This window comes from Ictalurus punctatus, chromosome 5 (genome assembly GCF_001660625.3).
Source record: "Ictalurus punctatus breed USDA103 chromosome 5, Coco_2.0, whole genome shotgun sequence".
Classification (NCBI taxonomy): Eukaryota; Metazoa; Chordata; class Actinopteri; order Siluriformes; family Ictaluridae; genus Ictalurus; species Ictalurus punctatus.
In genome coordinates this window covers 6,773,130-6,791,839 of record NC_030420.2, presented here as the reverse complement: position 1 = coordinate 6,791,839, position 18,710 = coordinate 6,773,130, and the positions used below count along the sequence as shown (strand labels likewise).

General features: G+C 37.4%; 1 protein-coding gene and 1 long non-coding RNA gene across 5 annotated transcripts in view; one reads left to right on the top strand and one right to left on the bottom strand.

Moving 5' to 3' along the window:
* Window positions 1-17,098, bottom strand: part of LOC108265021 (uncharacterized) — a 33,553-nt gene extending 16,455 nt beyond the window's left edge. The window contains exons 1-3 of one of the 4 annotated variants that reach the window (XR_001812581.3): window positions 17,067-17,098; window positions 16,065-16,140; window positions 10,317-10,433 (exon numbers count right to left, since the gene is read on the bottom strand). This is a non-coding gene — a long non-coding RNA (uncharacterized LOC108265021). Of the gene's footprint in view, window positions 1-4,175; window positions 4,265-10,316; window positions 10,434-16,064; window positions 16,339-17,066 lie in introns of those variants that run through there. The other 3 variants (XR_008396422.1, XR_001812579.3, XR_008396421.1) reach the window with 3 other exon arrangements.
* Window positions 12,347-15,307, top strand: LOC108265020 (polyadenylate-binding protein 1-A-like). Its single transcript, XM_047155302.2, has 6 exons — window positions 12,347-12,471; window positions 12,567-12,701; window positions 13,052-13,147; window positions 13,970-14,203; window positions 14,691-14,764; window positions 15,081-15,307. The coding sequence occupies exons 1-6, from the start codon at window positions 12,421-12,423 to the stop codon at window positions 15,115-15,117; spliced, it is 627 nt and encodes a 208-aa protein (XP_047011258.1). The 5' UTR covers window positions 12,347-12,420; the 3' UTR covers window positions 15,118-15,307.
* Window positions 17,099-18,710: the final 1,612 nt, after the last annotated feature.

Sequence of the window (18,710 nt, the reverse complement as noted above, 5' to 3'; positions counted from 1 at the left end):
TTTTTCAGTGTTTGTTCTGTGTAAAAACCCTGAGGTATTAGGGTGCACTAATCTTTAAAAGGTTAATTTATTCATAGAGATTTTGACAGAGATGTATGGCCCAGCCAACATCTCAGGCACCTCTACCCACAGGGAGAGGCCTAATGTGAGGGAGGGAGAAGAGAGGAGGAAGAAGGGAGGGAGGAAGGGAGAGAATGAGAGAAACAGAGACAGAAGCAGAGCAGTCAGCATGTAATAAACACAAAGACATAATTACCTCATTGAACCAGGCAAACAAAATGACCTTTAACCCTGCACTACAGTGTTTTTTTTTTTATGTATTACAGTGCCTTGCTAAACCCTAATCAGGGGAATATTTGTTTTCTTTCTGTAACTTTTTTTTTTCCGGATAAATGACGGTCAACAGTCATATGTTTTCTATATATCTTCGTATGTGTATGTCTACCTTCACACTTCAGTTAGCCAATTTATAAACCTGATCACTGTACTCAAAGGTTAAGGTGCGTGTCTATATAAAGCACACAGTTTAAATTCAATTATGCAGAAAAAGAAAAAAAAACAATGAATGGCCATATGTAGTTTTATGAAGAGGTATCGTTTAAAATTTTTTTTTTTTAAAAACCCCAAAAAAAACAACTTTGTAAAAATAAGCTACATAAACTTAAAAAAAAACATTTTAAAAATCAAGGTCTTACTTTGCAAAATGGTGCAAAGTAGGCAAAAGGGGTGCCTGAGAAATGGTGAGCTCCGAGTGAAATGAGCCTTTGTGGGGCTTTGTATACAGCAACCATAGGAGGGTTCAAACTGCATCAATCATAGCTGTCACATGCTGTAAGCACCAATCTGTCGCTGTTAGGTGAGAGATGATTTAATTTGTCCTATGTTTTTAAATGGCCATGCATCAGTGAATAGTATCCAGAGAGGGGGAGACTTGGCGTGACTGGAAACTTCGTTGCTATGTTGAAGTTTTCCAGTGATGATATTTATCCACTTGTATTACCCTTATTCCAGTGCTCTGCTGGGACTACACACTCAACTGTGTTGCGTGTCTGTCAACTGGTGAGCTTTTATAACAAAGCTTTCAACTTTTAATTACCAATGAAACATCCCGATGGGTGCTTAGTTTTTATATGCTGAATTTGTGACTGCCGCCTAATGGGAGACTTACTTAGCGGAGCTGCAGGAGTCTGCTGGGTGGATGCCAGAGTGTGTGTCAAAAGGTACAGCCATTAGCAGAGTGTGAAAAGAATGAGCGTGCTTCCATCTGCTGCTGAGCACAATCGCATAAAGGCAGAAAGCGCAGAGATTAAATAAAAGCAGTAACAGTAAAGTAAAGAATCAACAACTAGCCACTGAAATAGAGCAACTTTTGTTGCTGTGACAGACTACAAGTTGGACAGCCTACATCCATGTGACTAAATGTATCTCTTTCAGACTCTGCCCCACTGTGATAGAAACATTTCATTCATTTTGTCCTAAGAAATTTTTTGTGGCGGTTTGACTGGACTATGCTAAAAATGTCATAGGAGTGATCTGGAGTGCAGGATCGATTTGGTAAGGTAAGACTTGTACATGTGCCCTTTTTATTACAGCTTAGCATCAACAAGTACAAGTAACCCACTGATGCCTACTTCTTTACCTCTCCTCATCCTATCTCCCCAAGGATAATTGTTGCTTTATGCTGTATGCTGGTCAGTTCAAAGCTAGTGCACTCTTGAAACTCAGCCTATTGCCTTCTATTAGCACCACTTAGACGTGACCCCATGCTAGCCCTAGCCAGGAGTGTTTCGACCGTGCCCTCCATTCAGCGTTCCAAAAATCTTTCTCTGGGTCTCTCGCACTCGTTCGCCCTGGGCGCATCTAATTGAATGCGATCTCGGGGCTCAGGCCGAGTTCCGTTTCTTGGCTAATCCTCCACTGAGGGAACCTCACATGTTCCCAATTAGATCCCTCTGACTTCCACGCTCTTCTCCCTGCATCTCTGCTCGCTTGGCCTGGCCTTTTGCAGGAGTTTATGTTATTAACTGCGCACTGCATGGTTCCTGCCTGTCACAGGGGCCTGGAGATGTTATCGCTGCCACCTCACCGTATACGGTTACCTTAAAAATATTCCATAAATTAGATTGGGATTGGCAATTGTAGAATATAGAAGGGAAGACAAGGCAAGTGGGAGGGTGGGCTTCGGCATGAGGAATTGGACAATAGGATCTCCTGCTGTTTACTTTGGAGAGAGATATTAGTGGTAAGTCACTGGCAAGCAGTACCTGATAAAAAAAAAATATTGGAGGGTGCTTAAGGGACTTTTGGAGGTTTTTCAAAGCCAAAATACTGGAGAAAATATACTTTATTTTCAGAGAGATCCTTACGGTCAAACCCTAAATGCCTGGACTCAGATTGGACTCAGGCTTTGGAGTATTTCTCCTCAATGAGAGGCATACATCCCCTTGTAATCAAATAAAGCTGGGAGGTTTTTTTTTGATGAGGGAACTTTTCACCTCCTAGACAGCTGTTCTAGCTACATCTATGTCTCAACTAAAAGACTTTGAATAGATCGGTTATGGTGATCGATTATTAAATAAACATGTTCAAAGAATCAAATAAACATGAAGAGCTAAATATTTCCTGCTTTTTCACTTCCTTTCACCGGGTTTTTAAAAAGTGAAACTGTCCTTAAAATGATTTCGAATTCACGCGTTAAAATGTCAAGACGGAGCTCAGGTCTGACGCTTTGATCCACAATACAATCATATCGAAGCATATCTGATACTCTTGATCAACCCACTGTTCAAAACGAGTTGGGGGAAAAAAGCATACTAAAAGGTGGGGATTTCCCACAGGACCTATCATTTACTTACATTACAATCAGTGGCAGTGTCTTAAACAAAATCTAAGGCTTTAGCGCTTTTTCATGTGTATATGCACCTGTAGAAAGACTAATAGATTTAACTCAAAAGTAACTAGTTTGAGTGTAGCAATGATGCTTTCATGCATGACGATGTAATTTGTATAGAAATGTGTGATTTGATTACCTTTGGATAAGTTTCTAAAGGAGCAGTAGGTATTATATTTCTGTTGTTTAAAGAGAGAACATACATGGTTTTATTCATAATATAATGAATAGCCCTATAGAATAAAGGATATTTGACTCTCCATCACAGTTGGTTAAAAAGTATGCAGAAACGCTGACTGACAGCAGTATCAGCCACCTCTAGAAATTATATTGGCACCCTTGGTAAATATGAGTACAAATGATGATGAATAAATATCTCTGTGATGAATTATCTTAATGTGATATTGAAAATATCAAATGAGAAATCTAATCTTTAACTGAAGTCAGTTTATTCTAAAAAAAAAAAAAAAAAAAAAGTATATATTTTTAACAATACAACATCACAATGCTTGTCATCCTTGCATTCAGTAGTCTGTGAAACCTCCCTTTGCCAACATTGCCAAGAGAATTGGTTCTTCTATAAGTCATGGTGAGACTATAGAATTCAGAGCACTGCAATTCCCTTTATTATTGGATCGGTCAGTCAACCTTGTCGCACCTGCAGAAGGTCCAGAATGCAGTTGCTAGGATTCAGGTACAGGTACCGAGAAAAGGAAACGCACCTTCCCCTTTATGGTCTCCCTCTATTGGCAACCAGTTAAATACAGAATTGAATTTAAGGTCTTATTGTTTGTTTTTAAAGCTCTACGTGGTACTGCACCCAGCTACAGTACATTTATGATCTTTTTTGCCCCCTTCCCTCATCCAGAACCTGATCAGCAGTCTTTAACCATTCCACACTCACAGTGGAAGTTCAAAGGTGGCCAGGCCTTTTTTCAGTTGCTGCTCCAAGATTGTGGACCATTGTATTATTGTTCATAAGGTCATCCCCAACAACATATATTTATAAATCCAATTTGAAAACATATTTATTCTCCAAGGCATTTGAGTCCTTGTCATCTGGCTATCTATTTGGTTTTGGTCTTGTTATTGATGGTCTTTGTTTTTGCTGTCTCTCTATTGTTTTATTTAGCCTATTTGATTTCTTAATTGTGTTGTTTTTATTTTATTCTGTTTTAATCTTATACTGATTGGATTGTACTATGCAGACACTTACTGTCTTGTAAATATTCTGTACAAATAAAGCTGACTTGACTTGATATGAGATGAATTGATATGAGAATCTCTCCAGGGTCCTCTCTCATGGTGTTGCCTCTTCAGCTTACACAAATTAACCCAGGGTGCCGATAATTCTCAATCTGGTCGCGATTTCTTCTGTGAATATAACATCACCAACCAACAACAGACACATCAATGGATATACAGTAGTATAACAGGCACTACATGTCCTGCATAAGCATCTGGTCACTGCATTATGGCAAAGATAGAGGCATCTTTGGGACTTCAAAACTTTTGTCATAAAAATTTTAAACCCTTTGTGCATTCTTACATACTGCAGATACATCCATATATTATCACTGTTTGTATAAGAATCATAACTTCATTTTGATTAAAAATGATGTTTTCATGGTTTACATTACTACAACTAGAGAGAAACTACAGAGAAATAAATCAACTGTAAAAACGTGTAGCATTTGATTAACTGCCGCACCAATTCAAATAAATAAAATGTTCCTGTATGCACTGAGTTTTTTTTAAAAATTCATTAGATATCATGTATTACCTACAACGGGTGAAAACTTTATGACAGAACACAAACCCACAAAGTTATTAACAAAATATCAAACATGGGTGCCTGTAACACAATGAAATGCAAGCCATTTCTAAACCTTGCAGCATATGCAGCCTTATTTGTCCGTACAGAGGCGAACACATGTTCAACAGCAGTCGGTCAGGGGTAGTTATGGAAATGAAGGTCTATTTATTTAGATGCACCCACTGTTAGCGTAATTACTCACAAAAAAAAAAAATCCACACCTGTGCTATCACATGGCACACAAAGTTACACCCAAAACTGACTTGGCATTGCACAGGTCAAGGGTTCAACTCTAGCTAAAGGCAACTGTTGCCTGCGTATCGGCATCCCCGTGCACGGGTAGCAGACGCACTCGGGCTCTCTTTGTTCACAAGGGGGCCCCCGTCACTGGCTACGGCACGTTTTTAATTGAGTCTTGAAATCGTGCCACTTTGAAGAGGCCTCACAGCGCCACGCTGTGCAAAATTATGAGTGTGGTATTTGCGCCCGCATTAAAGACATTTTGAAACAAAAGCGGTGAAACAAGATTGAGCACGTATTGGTCTGGTCTCAGTACTGTGCTGTGGATTATTTGCAGATCATCACACAAGGCATCTATGGGCATTTTTATTTTTGAAAATAATTTTGGAAGGGGGGCAATACTCTTAAACCTTTACTTGAAAAGATAAACATGATAACGAACAGCTTAAAAGCAGACACAAACAACATATTTGGTGTGGTATTCTATGACCAAACATGGTACATGATATTGGTGTACGAAGGGATATAATTGTCAGCACACAGAGTAACTGTAAAAAATATATTTTTTTTAAATCCATAAAAAATGAAAATAAATCACTATACACTACGCAAAACTATCAGTTGTAAGACTGTCAAAACAGTGAGCATTAAGCAGCATGCTCAATTGTGCTTAAAATCTCTCTCTCTCTCTCTCTCTCTCTCTCTACCACCCTCCTTCCCAAGCGGCTGCTCCCCCTTTCCTTTCCTGCAGCATGCCTGAAACAGAATCTGTTCTTCATTTAAGCCTCCAGGTAGAAATGAAAAAGTGCAATGTCCAACACTGGTGTGGCACGGCTCAGGAGCCTCCAGTCCCGTTTGAGTAACAGCTCTGCAATGTAAAGTGTGTCCTGCACTTTAGAACATGTGGTTTTGGTTTCAGAATGTTTTACTGCCGAACAATGTTTCTGCCTTGGAGTGCAGCTCTGCTCATAAAGACCATATTGTCCCTCCGTGCCCACACAAAACACACACACACACACACACACACACACACACACACACACACACAGTATGACATCAGAAGACTGGCATAGTCTGCTCACATAAATAAGCTCTGTCGTTGATAAATCAGTACATATTACTGCAACAGGTCCTGGTTTCCTTTGCTCTTGCATCCTAATTTCTAATATGTTTACGACGTTGCGACTGAACTGAGACAAATATTTCTGCAAAGCCAAGCCACAATGACCAGTATTTAATGACTAGTCAGAATCTCAAGTTGTGTTTTTAAGAATGACATTGTAAGGCATCAGCGCAACAAATTTCTCCATTCAAGATATTCCCGCCTTGCGTTCAAAAGTCACCCTACACTTTATAAAGCGGAACCAACGTGCAAGAACTGACACTGCAGCAGTTTTACAAATTCTATCCAAAAAAAAAAAAAAAAAAAAAACCAGGGCGGTGCTGAGAATCTTGTAGGAAAATACAACGCTGGTTTATTAAGGGACACGAAGGGCAGGCATGTGTCCAGGTTTGGGAGTGGTTCCAATTTGTGTATTCATAAAATCTGGATTTCTTATTCTGAGAGTAGTGCAGTAGAAGAGGGTTCACCATGGTGGGCACTTTTCCTGACAATGCCACCAGGTATTCATAACCGGGGGTCCAGGGGAGCACAGTTACCCCTGCTCTCTGGGTTGGGGAAGGAAGACAGAAGAGTGCAGTTGCTGTACCTCTAAGCATGTTTTGCTGTTTTCCTGCATGGCATGAGCAGCAACTCAAAAAGATGTAGTGGTAGAGAAAGCATGCACTGGCACTCATTGTTCCTGGTTGGTGCTTGTTGTTTAATGTAATATTTCTTGAAAAAACCATGTCAGGCAATTTCTTTTCCAATTTTAAGTAAGTAATAAATCTTCAAATCACATTATTAGTTATGTCACACTATGTGATGTGGAACAGTAAAAAAAATACTCGATACCATGACTGTACAACCCAATATCATGGTTTTCCATATAAATTAGTAGTAGTGGTGATTTGTGTCGATATTATACTTAGAGCTGCAACAACCAATCGATAAAATTGATAATACTCGATTATGAAAATCGTTGTCAATGAATCTCATTATCAATTAGTTGGTCTATCCACAGCACGGGGGAGATTTACTCATTACGTTACTTCTGTTCTGAAAACTTTGGACAGTAATTATAAAGTTGTGTCCCAAATGACGTACTCTACACTTACACTATGTACTATGTACTCTACCGTCTAGTGTGTGAATTTCAGAAAGGTAGTATCGTCTCAAAAGGAACACGAGCGGGTTTTTTTTACTAACCGGAAGTATAAGCCGCTTCCTAGTCAACGGCGCATGACGTCATACGCATGTAATGTGATGCTGCTAGCTTTAGCAGATACTGAGAGTCACCGACAATTACTTTCTTCAGTTTACTGTTTATCTCAGTGTTATCTTTTATTAAAAGTAATGCATAAATACTATTGTACAACATAAACGTATATATTAGTTTATATTATATACAAGTGTTCATACATTATTTTTATGGATGTACACAAAGCGCTAAATTAAACTACAGTCCTAAATGAATAATATATATATATATATATATATATATATATATATATATATATATATATATATATATATTATTAATATTTCTTGTGTGTATCTGTGTGTATTGGGTTCTTTTCAGTCTTATATAATTGGACAAACAGGTGTGAAAAGTTTTAGTCTGAAGTTTATATTTGTAACACTCAGTTTGTGTATTTCATTTTAAATAAACAAAAAAAGGTACTAAAAGTTTGCCCCCCTCCCCCAATCCAATTAATCGGAAAAAATAATCAGCCAACTAATCGATTATGAAAATAACCGTTAGTTGCAGCCCTAATTATACTTCATGTTACCTGGTACTTCTCTCATTTTTTTTAAATGTACATGTTTTAAATTTTTGCAACTGGTCAAGTTCCAAAAAAATTCATCTTGGTATTTATTCAATTTAATGAGTGAACAAATGAAAAGTGTGCTATTTCTGTTCTAGAAAAAAAAACAACCTGCAATGGCTATCTATCCTGGTATAACACAACATTAATAGTATGACTATTTCAGATTTCCAAATCATGATATGTCGTCACAATGATATTCTGTATCAACAGACCTCAAGGCACAACACAATAAATGCAACCCTGATCTAAGCGATCTCTCTGTGCTGAGTGACTTTTTCAGTTGTCAAAACCAACAAGGATGACTACAGTATGTACATTTCGTATTACGTATTCTTTTCAAAAGATAGTGAATATGAGAATAAGACTGTATGTAGTGATTTGCTCAAAACGTGAATGAATATTTACTACGGAGTATAACTGGGGAAAAAATGCCTTCTTTTGTGCTTTTGAATTAAAGCACTGAACCTATTCTCTGCATTTCCCCATGTCTAATCTCTTCTACTGAAGCGTGTGTTCAGATGACACTTCGATTAATTCGATCTAAAACGGATCATGACATTTTGCACAAATTTGTGGAGTCCGTTTCAGCTCAAGAGCACACTGACATTAAAGCAAAAAGGGGTCATACCAAATACTAAGAAACTCTGAAATTCATGTAAACATTTCAAACATTCTACATTTTACTCAAGTTGTTGTTAATAATAGAGCATAATTTGTAATGAATATTGCTGCATTCAATTAGAAAATAATACCAACTAGATCTGCAATACTATCAATATCTCAGGACAGTGTAATCATATTGTCCAGCTCTAGTCCCTAGACGTAAAAATGGCTTACATTTGTTTAATAATAACTTCATAATATATATTTCTTACAGTGGAATTCTGTACTACTGCTTTGTGTCTAAAACCCTAATGTGTAATGAGTTTCTTCTTTGTAGATCAAAGAAAGCAGTGAGATTAATTTCAGCTAGTGCCACAAGGTGGCATCAAACTCTGCAAAAAAAAAAAAAAGCCACTGTAGGTAAATATGGCCTGTGGAAGAGGACAGCAAATACAACTGAACAAGCATTAATATGAGATTAGTTTAAAGCTTGAGTGAGCAGTGAGTGCAGTGCATCCACATTTAAACCAGGTACAGTTTAAATTTAAACCATTTAAACTGTACCTTATTAAAATCAATCAATACCAACTTGATAACGAGGTGAGTCCCTTCAAAATAAATACAAAACAAGTGGACAGCCACAGATTTGATCCATCCACCTTCAACCACTTACTCCTTTTCAGAGTCACGGGGAAGCTGGAGCCTATCCCAGGGAGCATTGGGCACAAGGTGGGGTACACCCTGGACAGGGTGCCAGTCCATCACAGGGCACACAATCACACACACATTCATACACTACGGACACTTTAGACATACCAATCAGCCTACCATGCATGTCTTTGGACTGGGGGAGGAAACTGGAGTACCCAGAGGAAACCACGGGGAGAACATGCAAACCCCACACACACAGAGCCACGGGAATCAAACCCCAACCCTGGCAGTGTGAGGCGAATGTGCTAACCACTAAGCCACCATGCGCCCCACAGATTTGATTTTGGTTCAAAATTACTTTAGTGTGCTTTCTTGGCATAACTTAATGAATTTTGTTACTGCAAGGCAAAAACATATTTTTTTCATTTGTCAAATCTTTCTTATTAACGTTCCAAAATAACAGTTTAACCCCCATGTTAAAGAGACAGTGCAGTAATTGAACTGGGAATATGTTTGTTTTATCAGTATGTTGTTTTGCTGCTTTGCTCACTCTGGGATATTACTAGGGCTGAGTAAAAAATATCAATTCACTGTTTTTAATCGATCTTCAGTATAAGGAAACGATATCGATGAGCTTTACTTGAGAGGATATTATCTGTAGTTCGCCTTTCGTAATAAACATGTCGCCATCTTTTATGTTTTGAATTTTGGAAACGGTTTTATTTCTTAAACGTTTTAAATTGTTACTGAATTTCACTGTTGCACGTTTACATTTTTTTTTTTACAGTAAAGTGTATTGTGCAGTTTGTGCTTACCTTGTGTACACTGTATGCACATATTTATGATTTCTTGTTACAATGTTTGTTACTCAAAGTAAAAGTAAAAATTAATTTAACATAATTGTGTGGGCCCTATTCTTAATGTGAATGTGTATTTCAGTAATATAGCTTTAAGTAGGAGGATTTCCGTTACCAGCATTTATGTTAAAACATGGATTCCATGCCTGCAAAACTACCATTTTAAATGAAATATTGATAACTAATCGATTTTTAATTGAGTTGAAATCAAAATCGAATCGAAACCATATAAATAAGAATTGAATCGAATCGCCAATTGGTCGCAATACCCAGCCCTAAATATTTACCCAGCGGTTATTACGTTGCGTTCACGCCATGTCAGACTTACCGTAATTGCCAGATGACAACCCAGGACATTCTCCTCGGAGCTGTTCATGTCCTCGGACTTGTCATTATGCCTTTCTATACGCCAAAATGAATCCATGTGAGATTATGTTGCTGACAACTGCAAAATACATAATTACAAAATTAAATCATATTTTTATGCTTTTGCTAAATATTGAGGAACACAGAAAGCACATTATATAACGATAACATGTTTATTAATAACAGCCTAATTTGGGTACTCAATAGACAAAACCACAATACAACAAGTAACAGTCTGTGCTAGCTACATTAAACGGTATTGTATATCTTTCATTTATTTTCTGATTAATCTTGCATTATTAAGACATTAATAATAGTCAATTACAGAAATAACAGAAATATTACAAGATAACGACTTAAACTACATTTTACTCCTCAAATTGAGTGTTTCTCCGTGACATTGCAGCGGTCAGGTTGTACAAGTCTCTCAGACAATTCCTAGTTTACAAAGTGGTAATTACGAGTTCTACGAGGAGGTGAACACTTTTTACCAATCTTAAACTTTTTTAATTACGACATGGCACGAATGCAGTTTTAGCCTAAATCCTCAGAAAGCAAGCTGAAATAATGCTATATTGTTTCTGATTAATTAAAATGATAATCTGAGGCACTTAAATTGTACTCACAGTCTACTTGGCCAACGGGCTGCCTCCTGAGCTTTGCTGTTTTAATACAGCATGAGAAAATAAACATTATAATAATACTGTTCAGTCAATCAAATGTCACCCGAGCAGTCTCTTACACAGACATTCTTATAAAGTGGAAGAACTACTGGCAACCTGACTGCAAACGGGAAAAAAGTTTATATCACTCTGAGTTTTGCATGGTGATCACTATATGGTATCTCTGTGGTATAAATTAATTTACCAAACATACTATGGTGGTGCAGCAAGTAGCACTGCTGCCTCGCAGCCACATGGTCCCTGGTTCGAGCCTGAGCTTAAGTTCTTGCTGTGCGGTGGTTTGTATATTCTCCCTGGGTTTCCTCTGGGTTCTCCGTTTTCCTCCAATCACCCAAAAACATGGAGGTGAATTTGCACCACGCAAGCTTGATCAATTTATTATTAACTGTTTCTACTTCTAATTCACTAAAGTCAAAATAGCAGTGTTTATCTTTCATATAATTTTTTATATTAGAAATGGATACAGTATTATCTGTCCCATATGATAATTCATTTCTTAATTTAAGTACCTTGCTTCTGAAATAATTATTCAACTAATTTGCAATTTCTTTTGGTTTTGCAATAAAAGTACCTCCACACTCCATAAAAGTAGGTTGTGGTGAGATGTCTTCCCATTAGATTATTTAAAATACACCAAAGCCTTTTCCCATCATTCATTTTTCTGCTTAACTGTACAACATGATGTTGTTTATTTTTCATTTGATTAAGTTTTGTGACATGGTTCCACAGTGTACAGTGTTTTTTGTCTCAGTTATACTACCAGTTATTTGTGCTATTCCCTTAGCCTCATCTCTCTGAGACATACGGTACAGGCCTTTAACTCCTCATCAACCCTGTTGTTGAATTATTAACAATCTGACCAGTTCAGACAAGTGTCGGAGAAAATGTGTATAGCATTTTATATTAAAATTGTTTAATTGCTGTTTAAATTGTTATTAATATAATTAATGTGTGTTGGGGGTGGGGTGGGGGAGGGGGCTTGTAGACATATTGGAATGGATCTGCCCTGTGATGTCACTGTTATCATTTGAATCACAGCATGTTTCAAAATTTTATCTGACGGGACACATAAAGAGTTTTGATCAATCGCAAGTCAGAACATCAGCGCGCAGAGCATAAACAAGCAGCTACACGTATTGCACAGCAAGAACAATTTCAGCTACAACATATTTTATTCGCATTTTCACGTTATCCTCTTTGGACAATGGTAATTTGTAACCAAATATCACTCTAATTACAGCTATGTTAATTAGCAAATTTGGGAGTTGGGCCTAAATCATTGTTTAAATCATCTATTTACAGTCTCAGTAAATCGAACATTTCGTGTCTGAAGTACCCTCATCCACACCCCCAGCACCTCCAAAGCCTTCATGGGGTGATCTCATGGACGCTGAGGACGGTGGGCTGGAGAATGTTGAACCCTCCTGTTTCTATGTAAGACAATAAGCTTATTAATAAGTTGGGCATACATAATATAAATCTTATTTTTGGGGTGTCTCTAATTCCTTCTCTTTTTCTGTGTAAAACAGAATCCCTGGAGCACGAAAACCACCAGCCAGGTAGAGGAGCAGAAGGTAGAGGAGCAGAAGGAGCAGGCTAAAGAACAGCAGATGCCTGTTAGAATCAAGAAGCTCCCTAAGGAACGCCTCAGCAAGAACACCAAGGTAGAGCAGTAAAGTCTCGCAGATGATTCATGTGTGTATTATGGACGTGTGGGCGTATCTCTGAGTTCGTCTGTGAATATGAGCATGCCTGTTTCAGAGTTGTCTGGAGTCTATGTACAGAAATGTTGGCGTTTCTTTTAGACTTTTTGAGAAATTAAAATGCATAACACTGAGTAGATGATCTGGGAAATTAATAATTAAGTACTCAAAGCTACAATGCTGATTTGTGACTTTTACTTTTATGAGTTTAGTCCAGGTTTTGTACAGGTGTTTTATGCTACCTCACACTTTTTTAGTGTAATAATTGGCTTAATTAACACACTGGATGTTGACTCTGCCCTGTTCTGTAGACAGTCAAACTGATGCTGAGGAATCTTGACCCCAGTGTGGATGACAGACGCCTGCAAGAAGAGTTCCTGCGATTTGGAACTGTCATCTCTGCAAAGGTCACTTAAAATGACTAATCTCTACATTTTATTCCTTTCCCGATAACTTGTGTTCACTTCCTCTTACTCGCTCGATTACATCGAAACCAGTGTCCACAATAACAGAGAAATGGAATCTGACCGGTTCAGACAAGTGTCAGAGAAAATTTGTATAGCAAGTTGGTAATCATACCCATATTCTGTGGTCATGCCCAAAATTAAGAAATTATTAGAAGGATGTATTTGATGTTCTTGGAGAAATCTTCCACCATGAGATTCCCAAAGATCCCAAAGTAGTCCTTCTTGGTGTGCGTCCAGAAGGCTTCAATGACAGAGCTAAAATATATTTGCTACAAATCCTACTAGCAGCCACCATTAAGTGGATTATATTCAAATGGTTAAAACTTGAACCTCCGTCATACAATGTTTGGATCCAAAAAGTGTGGGAGCTGTACGAAATGGAAGAAATCACATATGTGGCACGGCTTCAGAGGCCGAAGTGGATGGTTTCATTTATTATAAAATGTACCTGATATACTTAAAACTGAATCACTATCGATGCAGCTAGAATATGAAAAACTAACATGCCAAAAAGTAATATAGTACGGTATTGAATGTAATTTTGATGTTAAAAATAAAATATAAATTTAAAAAACAATGTGATCTTGCAGCACAAGGTGACGAGTGTGTAGGGGCGTTTTTTTTTTTTTTTTAATTTTGTTATTTTTTTTTTTTTTACTCAATTGGTTTATTTTCTGAATGTGGAGAGCTATGATATTGTTAACATGCAACGCCTGTAATGCTCATTCTATGCTTTCTATATCTCCTCGCTGTCCTCTACAGGTGCTGATGGAGAATGGCTTCTCCAGAGGCACTGGGACTGTCAGCTATTCATCTCCTGATGAAGCCAGAAAGGCCATCTTGGAGATGAACGGCAGGTTGTTGAGTGGCAGGTCGGTGTATGTGACTCCGTCTCAGAGCAAGAAGGAGCATGGAGGAAGGCAGAGAGAAATGACGCAGATTAGCCGGCCTACTGAACCCTACCCAAATCCATACAACAACAACCACAGCCACAGCGTGAGTCACAGCTGTCTGATTATGTATCAGTTTAGTGATAAGCGCAAAAATACTGTACTTGAGAGAGTATAGTATATATATAGGCATACATATATATATATATATATATATATATATATATATATATATACATATACATATACATATATATATATATATATATATATACATATATATACATATACATATATATATATATATATATATATATATATATATATATATATATATATATAAACAACTGTAAGATGATTTTTGTTTAATGGTGTTTAGCCTGAAATCATTACTCAGTCTCTGTAAGTTTGCAATAGTTACCATTAGCTAAATTTTACTTCCTGCCTAGCCAATTTATGTTCACTACTGAAATAAATGCTAGTCGAACCTGGTACTAGCAAAAAACAACAAATACAAATTAGGTAAACTTACTGATTGGATGCTAAAATGAAGTGATTGGATGCTGAAGTGAAATGATTGGATGCATCTACAGGTGAACTGGGAGAAAAGCAGTAGGACAAGACCACGAGCAGAGCGCAAACCACACTGCAGTCCATGGATGCACAGGTACTATACTGATTATATTTCCAGGGACTTTTATTATTTGAACCAGGTTTTGGTCAAGTGCTGTCTCACATTTTTAGCTTAATAACTGGCTTAATACTGAGTGATTGATCAGTATGTACTCTTAAAGCCCCCAGTGCAAACACCCACATGCACACACACAAACATTAGATACCGACTCTGCTCTCTGTTCTATAGAGAGTCGAATGCTTTGTGAAGAGTCTGGACTACAGTGTGGATGACAGTATGGATGTGATATATAAACACACACACACATATACACTGTGTAAAGTAACACGTATCTGCTTTTCTCTTTCAGGTCGCCTCTGTGTCGCACCTACCCACTGGATGAATAAATATATATTACAATTGCAATATGTTGCATAAATGGTCTGGATCTTTATCATAGTAAATAAAAGTTGGTGTAAATAACTCACACAGTAACAGCAGTAAATGTGGTCTCTTTCTCTTTTTTTTGCTTTTTTTTTCTTGAGGTAGATATGAACACTTCATGATCTGTGCTTCTTCTTGATCTTTGGTTATATCTGACTTTGGTTATGTTAATCACCAATTCTTTTCGCACCACACCCTGTAACTGTATGATAGACAATCCTCTTGATAGTAAAGTGTGCTTTTTTTGGGGCATATTTGTTTTAAAAATCATGGGGCCCCCAGTGATCCAGGATCCCTAAGCAACCACTTACACTGCTTATAGCAAGAAACCGCCCTGCTTCATAATATTCTGATATGACACCCCTGACCCATCTTACATTAAACCTTTTACACTGACCATACATCAATAACCTGTCACTAATTAAATATTCAAAATACCCTGCCCAGGGGCATTTCCAAAACTTTAATGTATGAGGAGCTCAGGATTGTGAATATCACGATTAGCTGATGTCTAAGAACAACAGTGTGAATTCATCAAGACAATTCATTGGCTTTCTCCCCTCCCTGTGTTGGTTTTTGTCAAACTGATGTTACTACAGTCAGCTACTTGGACAGGTGAGGTCTGCTCAGCCGACACTTTCCCTACAACTCTCAGAGTTCCTTCCCTCGAAGTGTGTTCTTTTCAAAGCCAAGTTGAAAACAGTGCCAAAATGGCGTAATAAATAATATACTTTCATTTTTAATGGGAAAGAATACACCTTGGTCGCTGTCAATATACTCTGACAGACCATCCAGGTGTAGCCTTGTGTGAGAAACATTGCTAGTAGTTTTGTACACAAATCTTTACTAATTTCCTATGGTAATGATGAAACAGTACAAAGATTACAATATAAACACATTTACCAATTACCTGCTTTTTAAATGTGGACTGTCTGCTGAAAGCTGCTGCCCTTCCTGACCGCCATCAACCTCACGGCTTCACTTGTCTAAAAAATGAATTATTTGTTAAAGAAAGAAGTCTTTGGTCATGGCAAAACACAGAAAACTTTTATGCATTTACAAAATACTAAACTTTCTGAAACGTGAGTAGTCATGAAGGAAACGGTTATTTGCTTTTATTGTTTATAAATATCTCAAAGAGGATTAGAGTGAAGCGCGAGGGTGGGACAAACAGTTGTAATCAGTGATTGGTCAATGGGAACAATGGTGATCTGTGATTGGGCAATGGGAACAACGGGGATCTGTGATTGGTCGGAAGCGCAACGCAGTCACGCTTAACACACTGATGGTGAGCGAGTCGGGTGAACCTGCGGTCTCTAAACTTGTAGAACAGCAGCTGTGTTGTGAGCTGGAGAACCGTATCGGGTTCAAGTCATTTAGTAAAGTCTGCTTACAAAGCTAGGCTCTTTTGTATATAATTAAAGTTGTCTAAAAAGTCGTCAAATAGAGCGACAAATTCTCCTGGCAACACTGAGGCGCACACTCCCATTTTACACGCGGCTAATCTAACCTAGTTTACACACGGGAAATAGTCTACACTAATATAACACTTTATGCCTTTAACATCTGTCATACAGACCAATGTGCAATAAATGATATGAATAAGCCTGGCTAGTGTGTTTATAGAAGACAGAAGAGCTGTAAAAGCACTTGCCATAATCCACTACTTTAAGAGTTAGCTAAATGAGCTACCTAATCTAGTCGCCCTGTAGCCCAATACAGAATGACGTGTTAAACAGTACATTACTTAAAAAAAAAAAAAAAACATAAACGGCTTCATATTAATTGTATACATTTGCCCGCATTTCTTACGTCGTCAACATTTTTCTTTTCAACAGCTGGCACATTTACATCAGTTTTTTGTTTATTTATTTATTTATTTATATTATTTTTTTTTATTCGCTGCTAGCACCTGAGTGGCGTAGTGTCCCTGCTCCAGTTTAGTGTTGTGTGACATGGCAATCCACCAATCATATCTTAGAAATACTCACATAAATAAAGTCCCGCCTTCCTTACAACCAGCTAACATTTATTCACCTGTTAATTGTGTCGTTTACGGACATTTTCTAGTCTACTACAAACCAGAAATAATAATAATAATAATAATAATAATAATAATAATAATAATAATAATAATAATAATAATAATTGATGATAAAGGGAATAATTTTTTTGATTAAGAGAAGACCCATACATTTTAAATCTTTAAATTTTTTTGCAAAACACATTTTACATTGTGTTTTCTTCTGCCCCAAAGTATAATATGCTTCAGAAATCAGTTGCAATGGCATTTTTTTATTTATAAATGATTTCGTGTGTTGCCTTTTGTATCTAGCAGGTTTATTAAAAACATAGGTACTAATTGGTTAAGACATAAGAGCAAACACAGTGCATGATATGGGTGCAGAATCTGCTGTTGGAATAAACACATCCTTGACGAAAGGAAAAATCCACCCGGAACAACTTGCATATTAATCTTTATAATTAACGTGATCATCACTGGCGTCCAAAATTGCTGCAGTTATTTTTTTCTATCAGCTTTCATTGACATATTGGTCTATTTTCACTTTGGTTTCCTACATTATCCATAATACGACTTGACTAGATCCTGAGAGTGGCACTCCTGATGAGTTTATAGCCCCTGCTTCATCTCTACCTAAAGAAAGCGTTAGGCTACGACTACATTAATCCAGATACATTTGAAAACACATCTTTTTCTCTACATTTTGGACTTGGTCTACTCTGAGACAGTTTTTTTCCAGCACAAAAAAAACAACAAGAAGCTTTTCACAAACGTTCTCTCAAGTCGATAAATTTGAAAACGTCGCTTTCGTGTTGTAGTGTGGACTGAGAAAATGGAGATATTAAAAAACCATGACATAGTTTTAGTCATGTGACCCATTCAACTCAATTCAAACAAGATGGTGGATGATGTACTGCAATTGTTGCGCATGCTATCCAGTTTGATATCTTTGTTAAATATTAATGTCACTTTGTACAACCTCCAGATTCACTTTTAACGTTTTTTCACACATGCGCAGTAAAGAGATATAAGCGCTTTCAGACGATTCACTGTGGATGATCAATTTTTGGAAAACCTTTGAAAAGTTTGACAGCGTAGATAGAGAAAATTAAAATGCAGTTTTCAGATCTATCCGGATTAATGTGGATATAGCCTTAGTCTTTTAGTCTGGCCATCTCTCTTCCCTCCTCATCTGTACACTGTGCTCAAACAGATTACGTTCATAAGCTTCTCCTTTCGTGCTAATACCATCAAAACCATTGTGCTCGTCATCTAGTAGATTGCTAACTAGCTGAGCCCTAACTCAGTGGAATTAAATCATATAAAAACTTTGGGTCCAGGGTTTGCTGTGTCCACAAGTGTACAGAGACGTCTCATTAATATGATGTTGAATGTTGCTGGGAAATGGTCAGCTAACAGCGAAAAATGACTGTTTCTCCTGTTATCCCTTATGTTTGAGAGCGTTTAGATTATTCTCCTATTATGTGCCGTTGTAATGGTGATATCAAAGTGGAAGACAACAGGTAACTTCTG